This window comes from Thunnus albacares, chromosome 12 (assembly GCF_914725855.1).
Source record: "Thunnus albacares chromosome 12, fThuAlb1.1, whole genome shotgun sequence".
Classification (NCBI taxonomy): domain Eukaryota; kingdom Metazoa; phylum Chordata; class Actinopteri; order Scombriformes; family Scombridae; genus Thunnus; species Thunnus albacares.
Genome location: NC_058117.1, coordinates 2,244,915 through 2,266,171, shown reverse-complemented (window position 1 = coordinate 2,266,171; position 21,257 = coordinate 2,244,915). Strand labels below are relative to the sequence as shown.

Here is a 21,257-nt window from a genome sequence, read left to right as displayed (position 1 = left end):
TCCTCCAGCAGGGAATGGGGATCTTGTACAGTCTTATACAGTCTGTATTTCCTCTGTAACATGGTAGAGGTTTCTACAAAATGAGACAACCAATCTCCACCACCAAATAGTTCAAAGACAGCTAATTGTGATAGAGGGCTATAGAGATGAAAGCCTCTTTCTAATGTATCCCTACTGCTGGAATCAGATATGAGCTTTTTAGCAAATGAGCATTTGCTACATTTTCACTGTCAAAAAGTGTCACTTAAAACAAAATAAAGGTTCATCTCTGTGTTGGTTCTGCTTGGCTACCTTTTTTTTCTGAGGCCTGTTTTTGGTGACTCACCCTGATCCACACTATTCTGTGTGAGAAAAGATGATCAAAGCCCTTATATTGCAATAAGACTGAATAGCAATGAAGTGGCAACAGCACTAGTAGAGAAACATTTTGTTTTAGGAGAACTTCTGAAGGGAGGAATTCATCTCAAGGACACTGGAGAACATTTAAATTGGAAATGTAAAAGAGTACAGTCTAGATCCTATTCTATGTGAAAAGTGCCCTGAGATGTGATTTGGTGCTATATAAATAAAATGTATTTGACTTGACTTAAATTAATGCTACCTCAACACTTTTCTTGCCTGGTACTCAGCTTGAATTACCATTTTGTTTTTTTGTTTTTGGTTCATTATTCAGTCTGACATTTTGTTTGCCATTTTCTGTTCCTGTTTAAGTAACTGTCGTATCAGCCCTGTTGCACAAGTTTGTCATGATGATCAAATAAGCCCGTCTATTTAAGTGTTGTCATGGTCGGTACAAGTTGACTCACAACAAACTGATAGGTGCACTGATCTCATCCACACTTGTCAGCCTTTTTGTTTGGAATGCATTCTCACACAAGAAGATGACTTCCCCATTCTTAACCCTGCCTACAAAGCTCCCCCCATTGACTTAGTTGTTTTTCAAACCAGGGAGACAGTCGTCAATGAGCACAACACTGGCTACCTGAAAAAAATGAGATGAGAGCAGTGATTCAAGATCCAACAGTTGGTGCCCGAATTATTGATTAAGGTTAACAATATCTTATTTTCATAATTCATAATTATCTATGATAATTATGAATCATTGCTAATAACCAAACGCACTACTGCCCGCCCCAACAGATGTAAGGAAGCATTTGAAAATGTATGTCTGAGTTGCTTAATGATGCCAGCCAAGTTTAAGTTATTGTTAGTGTTTAAACTTTAGCTGGCAGTGTAACTTCTTAAAATTATAGTGTTTTACCTTAAGCAGGTGTTGTAACCTTCTAAAGTCAATGTTATGTTCAAACTTTAACTGGCGCTCTAACTTTTGTAAAGTTCATAATTGTGGAGTTGTTACCTTGATTGTGTTATCTGGGCATTTGAGTCACCCAGCAACGCGAGTCAGGGAAGTGGACAGGCTGTGGTGGGGAACCAAGCCGCTTCGCTTCCAAAACACTGCAAATATATGGCTTTTTGTCCTGTTAGTTTGCAGGCTTTTCCTCCGTTTCACACAACTGTGTAGTGTTAGCTGTGATTTTTTTCCCTGTTTGTTACAGTTAACCACTTCTTCTCCACTGTAACGGAAGTCCAGAAAATATAAACGCAAGACTATACAGGACTACAGAACATCAGACTTCAAATCAGTTATAGATGCTTCAGTGTTGGGGTGTACCTCTAACTGTGAAACTGTGGGGTTGCCAGCTGTTTTAGATTTACCCCCCACCCTGTCACTAAATCATTCATTCAGCCTTTTCTAGCTGACTTATATAATTTAAAATTACAACAGATACCAGAATCATGTTGCACCAGGGATTGTCATTCAGCCACAGAAAAAAGGAGATTGAAACTTACAAGCTAAATGCTGTATCTTTAAAATATATCACTAGAAAGTAGAGACACCCAGGGCTAGCTGAAAAGACTAATGATAGGCAGACAGACACCAGGGCTGTGAAAATATTGGCAGTTTAGTGTTTGAATACAAGAAGGTGTGTAAATGTGGTGCTTAAGCACCAGCAGTTGATTTTACTCGGTAAATGTTCATGAAAAGAAAGCTTAGTTGAACTTTAGAAATATGCTTAAACATGAAACGAAATATAAATGAATAAGGCTCATTATATGCTACAATGTTTTACTGTCGGCTTTGAATTTGAATCATCTATGTGCTTGCCAGTCAGTATATTGCCTATTGCTCTTGTAAAATACATGGTCAACAACATTTATGATTTGCTAGAACCAACCCACTGCATTATTATGTATAAAACAAGTACACAGTATTCATATTGTACATTGGGTAAGTGAGCACATAAAATGTCAATAAAGAAGAATACAGCATACATTTAAAAGAAAGACAATACAAATGGCCCAATTAAGTCCTCCAATATAAAATCAATTTAAGTAACATATACACATTTCCTATATCTGATAAGCTTGAGAAGTTGATAACATTTCTGGCTTCCAACTTACCGTTATGAAATTAAACTGATGTGTTTTTGAGAATTCAAATTTCAGAGGGCAACTCTGTCTTAATATATATAACTAAGGTGCTTTCAGACAGTGAGTGGTTGCCATCGCAGCTGCCACCCGGCAAAATTGATGTTCTATATTTTGAATCTCCAACCAGCCTGTACACCACAGGCTGCTGCTATCCACCCAGTGCAATGTCGTAATGTTGCTAAATAGAGCGGGTTGTGACTTAAAATGGACCAAATGGTGAGCAATACACAGTAAGTTTTGCTAACATAGTAACATAAATGTTTATTCATATCATTATTCCTGTTATTGACCTGTCTGTTTGGTGAAGAGATGTATTACTCAGGAAACTCAGATAGCTGCCAGTAAAATCAGCTCCTTTATCGTTTTCCAAATGTGTTTCCATCACTGTAGCTTCTGTAGTTGCCATGGTCACATACAAGAGCTGTGTGTGTTCACGAGAGTGGTCCCACCATCTGCGTGCCACTGCAACGATTCGCTGTCTAAAAACACCTTTAGTGGGATATATTCTACATAAGGTTTCGTAATGAACTTAATTTTTTGAGCAGAGATATGAAACATTTATTTATTTTTGTAAACATGCTGCAGCATATTCACATGCCACTTGTTAGTTTACTGTCAAAACCTGAAAAAATGAGTTATTACCATGTAGATTTTCCTTTAGCCTTATGCTGAAATCATACAGATGTTACCACCACAACCATGATGATCACCATCCCTGGCACCACTATTATCACCATCAAACCATAACATGTTCTTGACTAACAATGCATCTCCTTTAACTTTTTACCTCCTTATACCTTTGCTGTGTGTATGAAACAAATACAGTGATAGATAGACAGATAGATAGATAGATAGATAGATAGACAGATAGACAGATAGATGCACCAACATATAAACAGAATATTACAAACGGAAGTCAGAAACCTTGTCAGCATCCAAGTCATAGTCTCAGCCTCCCTTTAGAGGTCCGCTGTGTTCCCTATGTTCCCCTCCAATTAGCATTATAATTAGCAACATTGAATGCTAATCCATGGCTAATTGGTTTTGATAGATCTCCAGAAACCAAAAGAAATTGTAGTGCAGCCTCTGCCCTTGGACTGCAGCAGAAGGGCAGTTAGTTACACTTTTGTATCTGGCTGTTTAAACAGTTCGATGGAACCCATCCCTTCAAATACTATACAGTGCATGGCAAGAGGTCACAGTTGATTAAATGGTTTTATCTGTTTAAAATTATTTCATTCGTTCATTGATTTGTTTTCAGGCATTCAACCTATTTCAACATTACATTAAAGAACACCAGGCTTTGTTAAAAACGTTTTAAAGCTTGCTGACATCTACAGATGCACAGTTTAATTTTTTTAATTTCTGAGTAATTTCATATTAATTCTGAACATGACATACCTAAATATGTACCCGTGAGAAACCTTTGCTCTGTCTCTCTCTGTAATGCACAGCATAAAGACACACACAGTCACACAGATTGCCCTTCCATGCCCTGCAGCTCCACTTTGGGACGAGGCATTTCCAAGCTCTTTGGCTGTGATAATTGTTTCCGGTCCAGAAGGCTGTAGAATAATCTGATCCAGTAGAATATAATAATATCTAACTTGCTAACTGATGTTAGTTCAACAAGCTAAGCTGCGGGATAAGATATGTTCATGTTTGCAAGTTAGATAAGAAGGAGACTTTAGCAGGAGAGCAAATGTGGATTGTTGTTCTGAGTCTGTGGCTCTTGTGTTTTGTATCAGGATGCAATCAGGCTCAGTGTGACCGTCTGCCCTGCCTATGATAGAATGCTGACATAACTGCTTTATGCAACATTTGACTGGCTTTATGGAAACAAGGTCTCCATCTACGTAAACGGTATTCTTTGAATCAATGAAAAACTAGGGAGCACCATCATGAAACCAAAAAATATAAAATATAAATTTCTCCCTTTTGGTTTCTGAGTTTTTTTTCTCAAAGGTGACAGGGCAAGTGATTTACAGAGCTTATGTGTAGCTGTATCAGACAAAAAATAATTTTAAAATTAATTGCAATTACATTTTAGTTACAGAAAGAGGAAGGCTTGCACTGCTTGAGTACTGCAACTTTTTTGTTAATCTTACCCTTGACACCATGATCCCGCAGCTATTGGACTGTTGGAATGAAGGGTTTCAGGTAACTAGGCCTGAGCTGAGTACATCACCTGCAATTGTTCAACTATTCATTTCATCCCTAGTGTTCACACATTTGCTCTATGAAGAAACAGAAGCCTACAGGTTAGCAGGCCAGGCCCCTCAGTGCTGCTTAGAGCACACTGTGCATGGAGTACAGCATCACAGTAGCAGATATTTCAATCAGGAGACACTCAGTTTCTTTATAAAGTAAATTATATTTATTGAACAAGCATGATAGATGACGGTGGAAAAGTCTTTGGTGATTAGACCCCATCGTGATGTCACTGGATATGAAAGGGGGAGATGAATGCAAGAGTAGTATAGGATAACCCCACGATGGAGTCTAGACACTGGTGGTGGTGATGAAAAGGCGTAGATCTTGATGGTGTGGTAGCGGCTTCTGGTGAACTCGGGCCTGGTGCCGAAGTAAGAGAGTGGAGAAGGCAAGATGGTGATCTGCGATGAAGAGGAGAGGAGCGAGCTTCCGGGACACAGCCATGGAAGTGGATGGGGCGGAAGAGGGTTGCAATGATTGCTCTGGAATGACAGCTGACAACGACAGAGAGGGAAACAGATTTTAAAGTTTGACAGCTGAGCCATGATTGGTGGTTAGAGATCATGGAGGAATCGAATTTGATAACTAGGAGTGACGCTCCTAAACAGCTGATGTGAAAGCGGGAGGAGCAGGGGAGAGAGAGAGGAGTGGGAAATGAATGAACGGTTAAAGATAGTCTTCCTGCCTGAATTTGCGCTAAGCTCCATTTGTGATTCAGCATGTGTTGTTAAATCCACTGATTAAAAAATGTAGAAAATAACTGTTCTGTCTTGTAGAAGCTATTTTGATGAGGAATCCACCGCCAGTGCTGACTCACAAATGCATTGTGTTTCCTGTAACTGCTACACAATAAAAGGCACCCCGCATTTCACCAGCTGAATGCTTCTAATGTGAGGCAGCAGCAGTTGGAGATGCTGGATTGGCATTAGCAGTAGCTTAATACAACGGTAGTAGAGTGAACAGTAAACAATGATGCTGATATCAGTGAGATAAAATTACAAACAGTAATACTGGATAACTCCTATGAATCCCTGCTGTGTATCTGAATCCAGCACAGGAATAAAAACTATTGTAAAAAGGAATAAGCACAGGAATAAAAACTACCAATAAAAACTACTGTATAGAGAAGAAATGACAAAAAACATTGAATAACTATGAATGAAAAAATGTCAACCAATAATAGTTTAAAAATGGTGTTTGATTGCATGAAAATTTTAAGGATTAGGGAGTAGTGCTAATGATTAGTACTGTGCTAATGACTAATCAAAATGCAACCATTAATGCATGCAGGAAAGACATTTACAATTTGCAATTACAATTTACAATTTTATTTAGCACACGCTTTTATCCAAAGTGACATACATTTGAGAGCTGATACAACATGACATGCCAAATGCCCATCCACACCGCCACTCTTACTTATCCAACATGTCTGAAATCCCATAGAGACTTTAAGGTGCTTTTATGGCGCTCTGTGTGTACTCATAGCACTAGGGTTACTCATTTTTTCAGTCCATTCTCATATTAAATTAATTATCCATGGACACTAAGTATACATGGCTTATTCTTTTATTACACCTCATTAGACCCTTGAAGCTTCACATTGAACCTCATGTACAGATAAGGCAGTTTGGCCCCTGAACTGTCAAATTCATTCACGTAATTGCAGTAATACAGCAGTTCACAAGGAGAGAATGTATAATAAGATCGGACAGAATGGCTGCCATTAAAGGTAAAGTAACATAACATGTTGAAAGCAGTATTATCTTTTGCAGTTAATGTGTTCACCCACTGTTCAAGGGATAAAGAAGCACATTTTAATATTTGATGTAGTTCTAATTAATTTATATACTTTAATTTTAATTGTTAGAAACAATGAACACATTTATTGTTTGGTTCAAAAATTCACAATTATTATCGATGGAGATGTGTAATTTCTACAAGGACATTGGTCTTCTAGGCCTCAGGGTATCATTACTGAATGAATGGCATAATGGTCAAAATAATAAGCAAATATGTTTTGAAATCCACACTCCAATAGTTATTTTACTATGTAAGTGTAAATCTAATTTTGCATATTAATATAGGAGGGAACAAGTAAACAACTTGTATGTAATCATTTCAAGAATAATTCCCTCAAGCACAAGGAGACACCCCCTTAATCTCATATAGCTATTACACATCCACATTAACTTGCCTGGCCTAAATTAGCCCCTGAGCATTAACTTAATGTATTCTCACTCATTTCTTTCTCTAAATCAATCACTCTGTTCTCACAAAGCAGAGACAGAGAAGGGGAAAAAAAGGAGAATCATTTCAGCAAAGACTCCCTCAGAAAGCCTCCATCATGGATGAAATATTTATCACTTGCATATTGTTTTTGCTTTGGTTGCCTGTAGATGAGGCTGTTGCAGCTGGCAGGTGGAGTGATCTAGATTAAAGGTAATACAAAGAAATCTTGCAGACTTCATGTGCAGTATGTACAGTCAACAACAGCTGAAAAGACAAAACAAGCCAAACAACAGGCTTACTGGCTAGAATGTTAGCAGCAGTTTGCAGTTGTCAAACCAACAGATTCTTTGACAGGAGGATTTGAAGCCTTTGTTAGTAGCTGTTGTTGTCATGTTGCCTTTTCCCACTTGAAGTATGCAAATTTTTTCATTGTTACACTTCAAAACAAAAAAGAAATGGAGTTGGCAAACTGAAGAAAAATGGGCTTTAAAGAAAAGATCTTGCGCAGTGACACTAATCACACAGGGTTAATTTGACAGTACAGTTTAAAGAGGCCATATTATACCCCTTTTCCACAAGTTAACACAGTTCCCTGGGGTCTTAATAAAATGTATCTGACATGCTTTGGTCAAAATACCACAAGGATCAAGCACAACAGCAGCCTTCTCATCCTCCCAATGGCCCTGCTCAGAATGGCTGGTTTGAGTATTAATAAACTTACATTTTGCTGTGATTTAATTGCAATAAACGGATCAAAAGGATGCCAAAATAATGACATCATCATGTCGATTTGTAAAAAGCCTGAATTCATCCTTTGTCAGGTCTGTCTGCAAGACGACAAGCAAACAACTGTTAAAATGCTCGTTTTTTGAATGGAGTTCAGATCGATCAGAGCTATGCTAACATTGTTCTGCTTCATCCACACTCAAAATAATGTCACCTAAAGGCATAAATACAGCAGCAACATTATTGTTTATACACATAGATATCTACATACTGTGTAATATTAAAATATAAACTCACCGGCATTTAAGATGTTTATTATTGATGACAGCAGCTGAGGTGGTGTGTGACTCCGCTGTTAGCTCCGGCTAGGCTGAGAGGCAAGATAAATCCACTTAATCCCAAAAGTTTAAAAAACAAACTCCTCCTGCCGGTAAACTGCTCTAGATAAGAGCAGATTTGGGTGTTTATTCCTCCAGAAGACAGCAGTAGTAGCAGCAGCGATGCAGGACTCTTCAGCTCTGCTTCCCAGCTGGCTCTCTTCTGCAGAGCTTGCCAGTGTTCAGCAGCCGTCTGTCGGTAGGCAGCCCGCGATACGGGCAAATTTTTCACCCTTAGCTTAGCTCAGTTTAGCCTAGCTTCGCCCCATGTGACATAAGAAGGGGCATCAAATCTGAATGGCTTGTTCAATCACATGAGTACAGAGCAAGCCAGCCCACACCAAACTGACTGGGCGGTCTTATTTCACAGCTTGTGTGTTAGTAGTGTTATGACCTGGCTCTTAGGCCATGACAAAAAAAAGGGAAATACAAATGGTTGTACTCAAAAATCAATTTATCAATCAATTTAAAGAAATTACAACAAAATATTAATCTAATATGTGAAGTGGTCAGTCAGTAGATCAGTAGTGTTGGTGAATGGATGTGTAAATGTGTGGTGTTGTAGGGTGTAAACTAAAGAGAAGTGAAACGAATCCAAACAAAAGAAACATGTGGTGCCAGGGGGGAGAGCCATGAAGTGAGAGAGCAAGGAATGGGGATGGCTGATCCTAAATGCATTCTGGATGGACTGGCCAGGTGCACCCAGTTGCACTAATTGATTGTCCGCCTACTTGGACCTGAAGGGAAAAACATAAATACACAGCAGCCCAGGGCAAGACACAAACCTACAGGCCATGGCCATTTTCATAAAAGTACAGTTCCATCCACATCTGTAATGTTAATAGTTAGGTCTGTGAATGGAATAACAAGCCTAAACTTACATCCCTAAATTGCAAAATAATATTTTGCCAGTTCTTCTGGCTTTGTCAACTGGTTTCTGTAGCTAATTTTTACCCTTACCTACAGAGCACATTAGTTAAGCTATGTGGAATTCAAAAACAGACAGATAGAGCTCTTTCTTTAAGGTAATAATATATCAGGGTGTAGGTTTTGAGATCTTCTGTTCTCTAGCAGCAGAAACAGATTACCATATTTTTTAAAGTGTTCCTCATTTCATTCAGATCTTTCACGTTTCTTTTTTAGAGAAACTAAATTAGTCGATATACAAGATTGGGGAGGTGGAGAATGATTTGAATGGTATAGAGACTGAACAGGATTGTTTTAATAGACTTTTTTGAAGCAGATAAAGTATTTGACACTGGCTGTCAAGTTGTCATCTCCTGGACAGGATTCTAACAGTGTGCATTTCACATAATTCACTGAGACATATGCTGAGAAATTCCATCCTCAAATGCTACAAATGCAAAGAAAAACATTTTCTGTATCTGTGTCATTGAAAAGGCATCAGAAATTCAATAGTATATTGAATATAATACACTACTCAATTGATATTACAATGTCGGTGAATTCATGATCACAACAGAACATCTGCTGAAATTGCACGTACAGGCATATATCTCATATATTCCTTTTGTTTGAGGAGATCAATGTCAGTTGCAAAAATTCCATACACTTGGAACAAAGACAAAACATAAATGGAGTACACACTCCCATCTGTGTAATTTTGGAAAGTGATTACAGTGATCAGTCATTCTGTGCAAACTGGTAATTATCATTGTGCTCAAAGTTAGTGGGCTTCAGATACATTTACAAAATCGCCACTAATCAGAGCTTGGCTTTGGTCTGCCTTGAAAGTAGTTCTCCAATCTGAAAGACAGAATTTTTAAGAGATTGTTTATTTAAATCAACATTGCTGAGTGATGCAATTTTCCTGAAATTAGCCTTCTATAAATAATTGCACTGTCAGAAGGGTTTCCAAAGAGGCTGCCACGGTAAAATAGTCTTCTGTATTGTGGTTTTGTTCTTGTTAGAGTTTATCAGTACTTTTACAAGTAAAAAAAAAAAAAGAAAAACTTTTATTCATGGATTTCATCTTCTCTGTTTCAGGAAGAGCAGCCCCTCTGATGAGCTTCTGAGCAAACAATCGGCTATTCACTGTTTGCTTTCAACAGGAAGAAAAGGGAATTCAGCTTTTGACCATTGTGGATATTATATTTACTGTGTTGAAGCACAAGTTTGCAATGGACTTTACTGGAAGTGTATGGACTTGTTTTATCTACTTGGATGTTCATGTTTGATAACGTGGTGTTTTCAGAAAGGATTTCTGAATTATTCAAAATAATCCAAATGTTCCTCAGCCATGGGAACAATTTTGTGAGGAAGAAAACTGCCACATAATAAGGAACATCTCATGTCCACACAAAGTTAAACATAGTCAGTCGGATTATGGAGTTCTATTTTATTTTTCTGAGGGAACTATACGAAATGATTCTTTGGACCACACCGTGTGGACACTCCTGGCAAGCCTGCACCGTGAAAAGGACTGCAAACCTGTGTGTTTGAGTGTATTTGTGGGTGTGTACGAGTGTTTGTATATGCCCATGGTGGTATGACACAGTGGAGGTGAGAGGGGTAGACATTTCTGGACCATTCTTTCTTTACAATGAGAGTTCCAGCCAGCGTGGCTGCAGTTTCCCATCTTTGTCCTCTGGTGGTCTTCCTATGTGTTGTCTCCCAGAGTTGTTATGGGACCCGGCCCGATCTGAGCCCTCACGCCAACCCCAAACCCAGCCTGTACCCCAACCCAAGGCTCAAGTCACTGCCTGAACCAACCCTGCTTCCAAGTTCCAGTCCTGAAACACCTATGTCTCAGCTAAAGCCCAGCCAACTCTTGAGTTCTAGCCAGAACCTCTGGGGCAAGTATCAGTTAAAGCCTTGGCTTGACACCATGTCCCATCTTACTGACAACCATAGGTCCAACATAAACATCCCATCAGCAGTCTCCCAAGCCACATCAAGCTCAAACACTGGACTCAGGCTACAGCCTCTATCCAAACAAGGTTCTAATTCAAGGCAAGGGTTTGCCTTTAAGTCGAATTCTAATCAATTGGCAAGAAGTAACAACCCTAAGCAATCTTCAAAAATCAGCCCCAAAACCAATCCAAAACCAAGCCTTGGATCACTGTCGCAGCCAAAGGCCAAGGCAGTCCCCAACTCTAAGGCGATAACTGGGCCAAAGACAGATTCCGAGTCTGTTTCCTTGCCCAACACTAAATTGTCTTCAATGTTCAGTCCTTACGCATGGTCCAACTCATCTGGCTCTATGAACATCTACTCCAGTGGCAGCCTGGCTTCACTATCCAATTCTAAATCTCATTCTAAACTCCAACCCTCTTCACAAACTAATCCTATTGCCAGATCTGATTCCAAGATCTCCAACTCAAACTCCAAAACATCCATCAGAGCACAGAGGAACCAAACTAAGTTGCTGGACACAGACAAGGATTTCCATCAGCGGCCCAAAAGAGGCTGGATCTGGAACCAATTCTTTGTTCTTGAAGAACACATCGGACCTGAACCTCAGTACGTGGGAAAGGTAAGATACTTACTGCTTTTTTCCTAATGAAGTTCATAGATCCAAGAAATCCACTTTGTTTTCCCTAACCCCCCTTTTTTGTCATTTCTGACCACGTGTTGAGCAGAGAGCATGCACTTGTTGGTGTTTGTTCAATACCATTTTATGGAGTAATTACTTGATCAATGACATTTCTTAAGCTTACTCACTCATGTCTTGTTGACATGAAATACACTTGAAACTTGAAATACTTGAAATAAAATGCAGAGTCTTCTGTTTTTTGTGCCTGCAGTTTACAGTGCACAGCTCATGATATAAGTCCCAGAAGTGTTGAACATGCTGTAGTGTGCTTTATGCAGTACCCAGAATACATTTATTTAAAAGCAATTTATTTGAATGCCAGTATGCTGATCTGATTATAACATTTTTTAAATTATTCTAATATCATTAGCATTAGCTAATAGCTGCCAAAATCAGAAACTTCCAAATTCTACACATGGGGGATTTAATTGCATTTTACTGCAGGGCTGAAGTCAATGCACTCTTACTTCTTCTCAGTAAGTACGATCATTTGGCAACTAAGTGAACATTAATTTTCTCTAATTTACCAGTGATATTCACAGTATTTCTGCAGTGATCCCTATTGACAAAGTCAGGTAAAACTTGTAGACCTTTCAGGGCTAATTTGACAAGTGTATAGATGTTATTGATGTCTCCACCACTTCTAGACACACTCTATACCGATATTCATAAGTGAGGAGTAGTTGTGTTCAGCCGTGTTAACCTGAGCTTTTTTTTTTTTTTTTTGACAGTTTGGATCCTGCTCTTATTTTATGCACTTCATGTTGTCAAAGAACCCTGTGTTTTCACAGATTAGTCCACATTGGCATTTCATCATGGAAACCAATTTTTTTTGTATTACAAGTAATTATTAATATTGTCTTAAACTGTTCTCTCGAATGCAAAAAGCTTAAAGAGGGACATTTTGAATTTAAATTACATAGTGTGCATTTGCCACATTGAGTTGCCAATAGATAGAAAAGTGAGTGTAGTAGATAGGCTGATCCGGAAGAGAGTTGGCTCTTACAATAAGGTTACACATATTAAAAGTCTGTTTAAACACAGAAGATGGAGGTTCTAAGAAAATGTTATTGTTATTCTCATAACTTTTAGTGCCTGATAGCATGATTTTGCAAACTGATTTAACTACTTTATTATCTATAGTTCAATTCTTATTTCTGTTGCTGTTATTATACAGCAAACACACAAGTTGGAAGATATTTACTGTTATAAAAAATAGATATACACAATTATCGCAATAAGTAGAACATTTGATTTCATAAGTTATCAGCTTTATGCAGCCTACAGCCTAATATTTTTGAAAAATAATGATTGTTTTACTGCCACTTGATACAAACTTTCTGTTTGTAGTAGAACTGCACCAAATAACACTTTCTCCTTTTTCAAAATTATAGAGGATGCAGCAATTTTGTTTGAATAAACTTTATTGGAATGGTCACTGGACAAAACCGACTCAGGGTTCCGTGCTTATGTTTCAGTGTGAGCTCCATGCCATGGCTGATCTGTACAGTGAGAGCATAAAAGTTGCAGGTTCTGTTCGTTCAGAGAGGCTGATTAAAACGTGTAGTCTGAGTTAACTAAACAAAGAAATCTCATAAAAACTCAGTGTCTGTCCACCCAAGGATACTGAAACAACACTTGAACTTCTCAGCACTATTCAATAAATCAAGTACAAGTCCAATGATTAGCTAAGTGAGCATTCATTCTCCCTTATTTCTCAGTGGTATTAATTGTGTTTCCATAATGATCCCTATGACAAAATCAGTTTTGAAGCTGTTGTCATTGGAAGTATAAAAAACATAAACTATCTAAACTAGTTATTATGGCTAACTGGCTATAGCTGTGACATACTTTTTTTACATTATCAATTTGCTAATAATGTCTGTTGCTAAATGTATTATAGATGTAGAAACAAAGTGCTACACTGCTGGTGTCCTTGCACAAAAATCATTCCATTACATAGTAATCACTAGCCCCCAGCAGTTTATTTCAGCCTATTTTTGAAAAGGTCACAACACCTTTTCTCCTCAAGTATGCAAATGACTGGAGAGCTGCAGGTTGTGGGGGAAAATGTGGAAAGGAAACAGCTAGTGAACAACCTCACAGGAACAATCAAGACAGATATGCCTAAGCCTATTACCCAGTACAACCAACCCGGGGAGGTCTCTTTCTGTGTGGATATGAGCGAGGGATTCAGTCCTCCATTCTGCACTATGGTAATGTGAATACTGTGAATATGAATGTGAAAGCCATTGAGCATGTGTGGTGTTCAGATAGAACAGCTTATCCTAGCAAATGTCAGTCTTTTCACAGCAATGTAGAGTTTTGTAAAACTCCATGACGCCAAGTGTCTTGAAGGTGCCAACATTCTGGTTTTTCAGTTGCATACGATTTATATGTTCAGTTCTAAATATAATAGCTATGCTCTTGAGTAGTACACTATGTTAAAAGGATTTATAATCCATTTAGTCTGAAAAGCTACATATAACCCATCTCTGATCATACAGCTAAAAGCATTTCACTGGAGAAATATGGACATTTGTCTTCATGTGCTCGAATTTTCAGTATAAAAAAGAGCACTGCATGCTTTTCACTTTCACTCAAACAAATACTTTGAAGTTTTGACTGCCAAACATTCCCACTGCAAACACAGATGATACGTCATAATTTTGATTTAGCCCTTCTTTCGTGATAAGGTGCCAGCTCTTTTTAGATTTCAGTTTTTAAGGATTTACAATCAATCTGATGCAGCTTGCTCACTGTCCACCCACAGCTGTTCTGCAAGCAGGAGAAACGATATGCACACCTTTCTATATACCTGAAATAAATGTATACATACATGCATAGCATTGAAAGGTGGATGTTTACTGCAGGCCATATAATACCTCTACTGGGATTGATTTTCCTATGTAGCAGGATACTTCAGAGATTATAAAATACCAATATAATTCAAATGGAAACAAAATAAATTTACTAACAGCTTAAAATATGAAGGAACTGACATGTTTTTGCTTGAAGGTAGCAAAAACACATCAATTGATACATCTAATTTAATGATGTTTAAAGTGAATTGGAAGCCATTAAGCTTTGTTCTTTAATATTTTAACTTTCTTGTCCAGGGAGCATTTAAAATTATTAAAGTTTGGAGCACCCTGGTAACCTACTGGTTAAGACTCATGTCACATAACCGCAATGTCTGCACCTTTGTTGCATGTCATTCCCTACTTCTCTCCAAGCTTGTTTCCTGTCATCTCTCAACTATCACTGTACTAAAAAACTTTAGTTTTTTTATGACTTTTTCTTCAGAGTTTTGTTTCATGTAATACAGCTAAATTATATTATACATTTCGATTATTATATTTTGATCATTTTATATGTGATTTTGCATATATTTGTTATGTGGAGATACATATGAAAACTAGAAAATATCCATATTAATATCATATTGTCTAGTTCTAATGAACATTCATTCTGATGTAGAAAGGGTGTTACATTTACTTTATTGAAATCTTAAAAAGGTGCACATAATTTGTAATAACAATGCTTCATGGACATTTCTGTATTTTTCATCCTATTCATCTGTGACAACCCAAATTGTTGCAAAGGGAAGTGTTACTGCTTCAATACTTTTCTACATATTGGTTTTTAATAAGGTCAGAAGAAAAGAAAAACAATGTAATTTTATAATTATCATTAATCATTAATGTTTTTGCACATACTGCAATGGGGTCTGTGTAACCCTGAACAATAAGAAAGTAATGCCAATATCAGCAAAATGCAACAGTTAACTAAACACTAGCATGTTAATCTGTTTTTAGTGTTTCCCAGAAACTTAGTTCCATTGATCTTGCAGCACAAGTCAAGCATATGGTGTCAATTGGTGAATGTTTGCTTGCGCTCTACTTATTTTCAGCACATTTTTTTGGGACAATATGGGACATATTTTATGTGTTGTCAAAGTGATGAAGATGTACTCTTAGTTGATTGTGTTTGGTCTATGTACATGTGCTGTCTTAAGTTGAAGTACCCTGAGCTCACTCATGTAACACTGGCTTATCAAATGCTTATCAAATGCACATGACGTACATGACTTATATGACACAGACACAGAACATCATCAGGCCACCTGACAAATCTTGTTTTATTTTCCTTCTACTTTAAGCTCCACCAATTCCAACAATATATATATATACAAATACATACATATATATATTGCCACCAGGAAAAATCTCCAGAGACAATATAAAACCACCCTGCTTGATATCTGTTGATGCTTCCAAAGTGACACATCAGAGGAATCTAATTTCCTCTGGACACCTTTGGTGTATTCGGTCATTCAGAGCAGTTGGCTCATTTAAAAATGACTCATGCCTGACACCTTTAGTGCATTCTCTGTCTCATAGTGGATTACATAATCTGTGCACTCAATATGTGACGTTAGAAATGGTTGTACTTTGAAAGTTAAAGTAAAGTTAGTAAAGACTATATAAAATAATGGACGTAGCCACTATGACATCAACCATTGGTTTGTGGACTCCCGTTTTGAACCCTCGAGTTTCCATTCTAACTGTCGCCATCTTGGATTTTTGGAGCCACAAGCATATTCTTGAACGAGAGGGTGGAGCTGACCCTAACACTAGCTGCTAGCTGCTAGCTTGATTAGCACAGCATTTACAGTCTATGGTTGAATGTGATAATGTTAATGCTAATTTCGCTAGTGAAAAACAGGCTTAAAACCATCAAAACAAAATGTACTTACCGGAAAAAACTGAATATCTGACTCCTTAGATGGTCTTTCAGTTCAACCAAATGCTGAACAAGACTTTTTTTATTTTCATGAACTGAAAACACACTGAAATAGTGTTGACTATGGCTACACCTATACTCTGTGATTCTGGGGTTACACCGTGGTTACATTACCTAACCTTGTTGCTGTGGTAGTGACTTGCCTGTGACTTCACCCACCTGTCACTGAAAGCGGCCACGCCCTTAATTATGCATAACTTTAAGCCTTCATAAAATTTAAACGGGTGAGTTATATAAAAATGTATCCCCCATACAGTTGTCATGAATGGGGAAATTAGCTATAGAGACCAAAACTGTTTTTTTGTACCAGGCTATAAACATGTTTATTTTTGCTGTAAAGTTGGGCATAACATGGGTGTCTATGGGGATGGATTCGCTTTTGGAGCCAGCTTCAAGTGGCCATTCGAGGAACTGCAGTTTGAGCACCTCTGCATTGGCTTCATTTTTCAGCCCTGGAGGTTGCTACTTGGTAAAGAATAAAAATAATGGTTTGATAGGGAGAGGATAAAACTAAAGTCACAAAGGTCAAACCATATGGCCACAAAACTTCTTTCTATGTTTGCATTGTGCAGTGTGTACTGACAGTCAGCCCTTTACTACCAGCTGATTGTGTGTTTATGTGTGGTTTTTATTCAACACCTGTTTCTGACATAGTGTGTGTTTACATGCACTTAAAGGTGCAGTGTCTAGAATTTAGTGGCATCCAGCGGAACAGACTCAGCAGAAATGGAATATAATATTCATAAGTATGTTTTAATTAGTGTATAATCACCTGAAAATAAGAGTTGTGTTTTCGTTACCTTAGAATTAGCCTTTCGCGTTTTTCACAAGTTTCGCAGCCATGGTAGCTATTACATGCTTGGAGGAGGAAGGGGATAGGGAAGGGTATTCAGTTGGTTGCAATCTGAAACCTCACCACTAGATGCCACTAAATCCTACACACTGGTCCTTTACTCAGAGAAACCAGGTTGCACATCTCCTGTGCTGCATGGAGATGTGGACGAAATCCATTTTATCATCACAAACTCGTCTGACAAAATAAGCATAAATACAGGTTAATGACAACAGCTGCTCTGTGTGATCTGCTGATCTGTCGTTTAGCCTTTGTGTTTTGTTGAAATTGGTGTTACTTCCTCATTGTTTGGGGTTCAGACCCCAATGCTGTATGAATGAAAATAACAATAATAACTGCAGAATCAACCAGTTTTCTTTCCTTAAATATTTTCTCTTTTTTTCTAACTCTGCTGACACCCAATTTGTGGAACCTTATTGAAGTTGTAATCCCTCTTTTAGCCACAAACCAGGCTTGCACATTTGATAAAACATACAGTATTTCCCACCAAATAAGGGAATACTGTGTGTTTTATGTGTTATATGTGCTATGCATGAATGAAATGTACAGTATGTTATCATCATATAGTGACTGTACTTTGAGTAAATTCAACCCAAGAAAGATATTTTTCTATTTTAATCAATACAGCTGTCTACACAGGCCATGTATAAGCCTGCGTTTCACTTGCACTAAGCATGTGTAACCTAAGCTACCCAAAGAGTATTTTTAAACTTCAAGTCTTTTTCCTTCCATTTTACAGGTTGAATCATCATGATTGTGTGTTGAGTTCTGTGCTCTGCAAAAATACAGGTGACCTACACTCATACTGCTTTGTGTGATCTGCTCTCTGCTATGTCCGTGTAGATACACGGATGGAGCGCTGCTGCTGCTGCTGCTGCTAACATACTGCTTTCTCATACTGCTTTCAGTCTGTGAAGATAATGTGTCAGGTCTCTTATGAGCAAACTGATGTAAAACTCCAATAACAAAAATCCAAACAGACTTATCTGGGATAAAGTCAACACCAATCACAGATATACAGCAGATGAAATCACATTATATTTAACCGGACTTTACAGCTGGAGTCAGTCCAAACAGAAGTAATGCATCATTTTCTGTAACAGCCTTCTGAAATATGTCATGCATTCAAAATTATGTTTGTATGCAATTCACATAAAATCAGGAAAAATCATGAAGTATCAAGCTGATAAAACAATGTTTGATGTGTTTTTGAGGTTAAAGAGGGCCTCTAGCAACAGAATTTTAATTCAACACCTGTTCCTAACACAGTGAGCAACAAACAAAACATACATTGATGTTGCAGTCAGAGGAAGAGCTTTTGTGCCCTTTCTTCAAATTCAGCACTCACAACTCTCTGAAACTGAGTAGGTGGCCTAGTTACAGGCTCTATTTGAATGCAAGAAATTTGTTTCATAGTCTTTTCTTACCTTGTGAGTGAATATTGAAATACCTATAGGAGCTTAGTAACTGCAGTGAGAGCTCTTCAGTTTTAACTCCTGGTTCCTGAGAAGAAAGGTGTTTCATTAGTTATTGGAAGTAAAAGTCAGCCGGTCCTAAAGTCTTCAAAAGTTTGTCAAAGGCATTTTAACCTCTGCAGGTAGTCCACTCCTTGATGTCACATGTCAAATCACTGAGGTCACATGAAGTTACACCCTGAATGATTCAGGGTGTCCTCTCTCTTAATACCAAATATAGTATAGTGGGAGTACAGTATATAAAATAGAAGTTTAATACAGAATATCAAACAGCTGTTTTTCAGCCAACAGCAACACTTAGAGGTATGGATTTATTTTTTAACACAAAGCAGCTCTGCTGACTTCACTTGTCACTGAGGATATCCTCATCTGTACCTGCTGGCTGCTGTTTACTTTGTGCTGTTCACTCATTCACACTTTGTATGTTTGGAGATGGTGTAATGCAGTTGGCAGGATGTTGTCTTAAAAAATTAAAAGCATAGATTACACTTAAATACAAACACACACAGATTCTACATGTTGAGTCTGGGAGTAAAATGGCAAGAGTGTAGGTGAGTACTGTTATCAAGTGTTGGGCAAGTTACTTGAAAACTGTAATGAATTACTTATTAGGCTATATATTATTCATTGTAAAAGTAATTATATCACTTATTTCTCTGCAGCAAAAGTAACGAGTAATGTAACATGTTACACTACTCAATTCTTTACTTTTGTTACTCAGCCATCAGCTCTGTCACTTAGCATCCTTTATTCCAACACGCTGCATCTTTTTTGTTTGTTTTTCTTAACAAGCAGGCAGGAAACAGTTTGGAAGGATTTATTGACCATCCAACAGCTAGCGTTAGCGTAGCCTCAGTGACCTCCAACTCTGAACTAAACTAGTGTCAAGTGACTCTTGAATGTAGGTGTACCTGTGACTAACATTACCAAGCCAGCTAAGAAAACACAAAATGTGAAAAAGACAACTTTGGAATTACCACGAGTCACATTTCTCCTCCTCTGGAGCTGTCTGTCAGCTGAATGCAGAGACCACACTGATATCAACCCAAGCCCCCAAGAACAGCGCCAGGCTGAGAAGACAATTTGAAAAATTTGATCAAACTGTGTAATTACAACTTCTGGGTCTGTCACATGATTCGCACTGGTCCAAAAAAATCATTGGAAAAGGAGCGTCTGTAAAATGGTTAATACAGTTTTTTGGAGCCTCACAACCCCTGAAATGACTCATTTTATTATCAGAATTTGATCCATTCAGTCCAATAACATTTGGAAAGTTTAGAAGAGCCACACAGTTAAATGATTTTATCCCCACTCAGTGAGCCAGGAGTCAACTGGAAGTTAGCCGGCTTGGCCAGCAGAAGTCTCTGCTGAGCATGCTCTATGGGCCCAAAAACACAGAAGTGTGAGCAACCGGGTGATTTCTTCACAGGTGGAAGCTGATGTTTTGGCTTCATGCAACTTCCACAGGAATGAATGTGGTGCCATCTTTGAATGTGGCATCAAGTTCTCCTAAACCCCTTAACATTCACCCTTTTTACAGAATTTTCACCTATTTGGCATACCCAAATGGAAAAGCTTATAACAGAAGAACTGTAAGGCCATGATGCATGTATTAGGCTTCATTTGACAAGTGACATCTTCTAGTTTCTGGAAATGTGTTTGTTTAGCATGTGGCTAAAACACAAACAAAACTACATCAGCTCAAATAAGGCTCAAAAAAGTGTTTTTGGTCCTCGTCTATCATGAGTCATATTTGAATAACAATAATTAGGACATGCTTTATGCCAGAACTTTGCAGAACACAATATACCCTCTACATCTTGTCAACCTGTATAATATTCCAGACCTCTAGGCCTAACCTTATGGGAGCCTGGAAGTTTTTAGTTTGTGGTGTCACTGGTGTCCTCGAACCTCTCCAGTCATCTCCAATTGTCCAAATTGTGCCAATTGCTTTGACTCATTACTGCGTGATGCTACCGCTTACAACTGGCTTAAGCGGGTCGCTGGCGCCGGCGCCAACCCTCCTTTGGTACCGTTAAGACAGCGAGCACACTGACCCCCAAGTATAAAAGTAATGGCGTGTTACTGGCATTACTGACTGTAATAAGTGAATTTCAAATTGTTATCCCTCACACTACTGTTACTGAAAGAAGTAATTCTATCACTGTAACATATTACAAAGTAATGCGTTACTGCTCTACACTTTTGTTATCACAGCTTAACCTTTGACCATATTGCAGCATAAAGCATGTTCAAACTATGCACTAAGATACAGTAACTGAGATACTGAAATGACTGATATATGACACTTAAAAAACACTAAAAATGTCTAAAAACTAAATTAAGCCCAGTCTTCACTGAAACACTTGCACATCTCTTGACCTGACAAGAAACTCTGTCTAAGGCTTGCACAGCCATGCATGCAGGGACTGTGATGACAGTGTCTCTTCCAGTCTTACAGTTAATCCAGTACTTTGCAAACTTTTGCATGTGATGAGGAGTGTCATCTAAAATGCTTTTTTTTT

The 21,257-nt window shown here is 38.1% G+C and overlaps 1 protein-coding gene across 4 annotated transcripts in view; it reads left to right on the top strand.

Moving 5' to 3' along the window:
- LOC122993661 (cadherin-18-like) overlaps nucleotides 1-21,257 on the top strand; it is a 204,370-nt gene that overhangs the window by 14,170 nt on the left and 168,943 nt on the right. For all 4 annotated transcript variants that reach the window (XM_044368010.1, XM_044368012.1, XM_044368013.1 and 1 more), the window contains exon 2: nucleotides 10,050-11,538. In XM_044368010.1, the coding sequence (XP_044223945.1) occupies nucleotides 10,606-11,538 (933 nt within the window). In that variant the 5' untranslated portion in view covers nucleotides 10,050-10,605. The remainder of the gene's footprint in view (nucleotides 1-10,049; nucleotides 11,539-21,257) is intronic.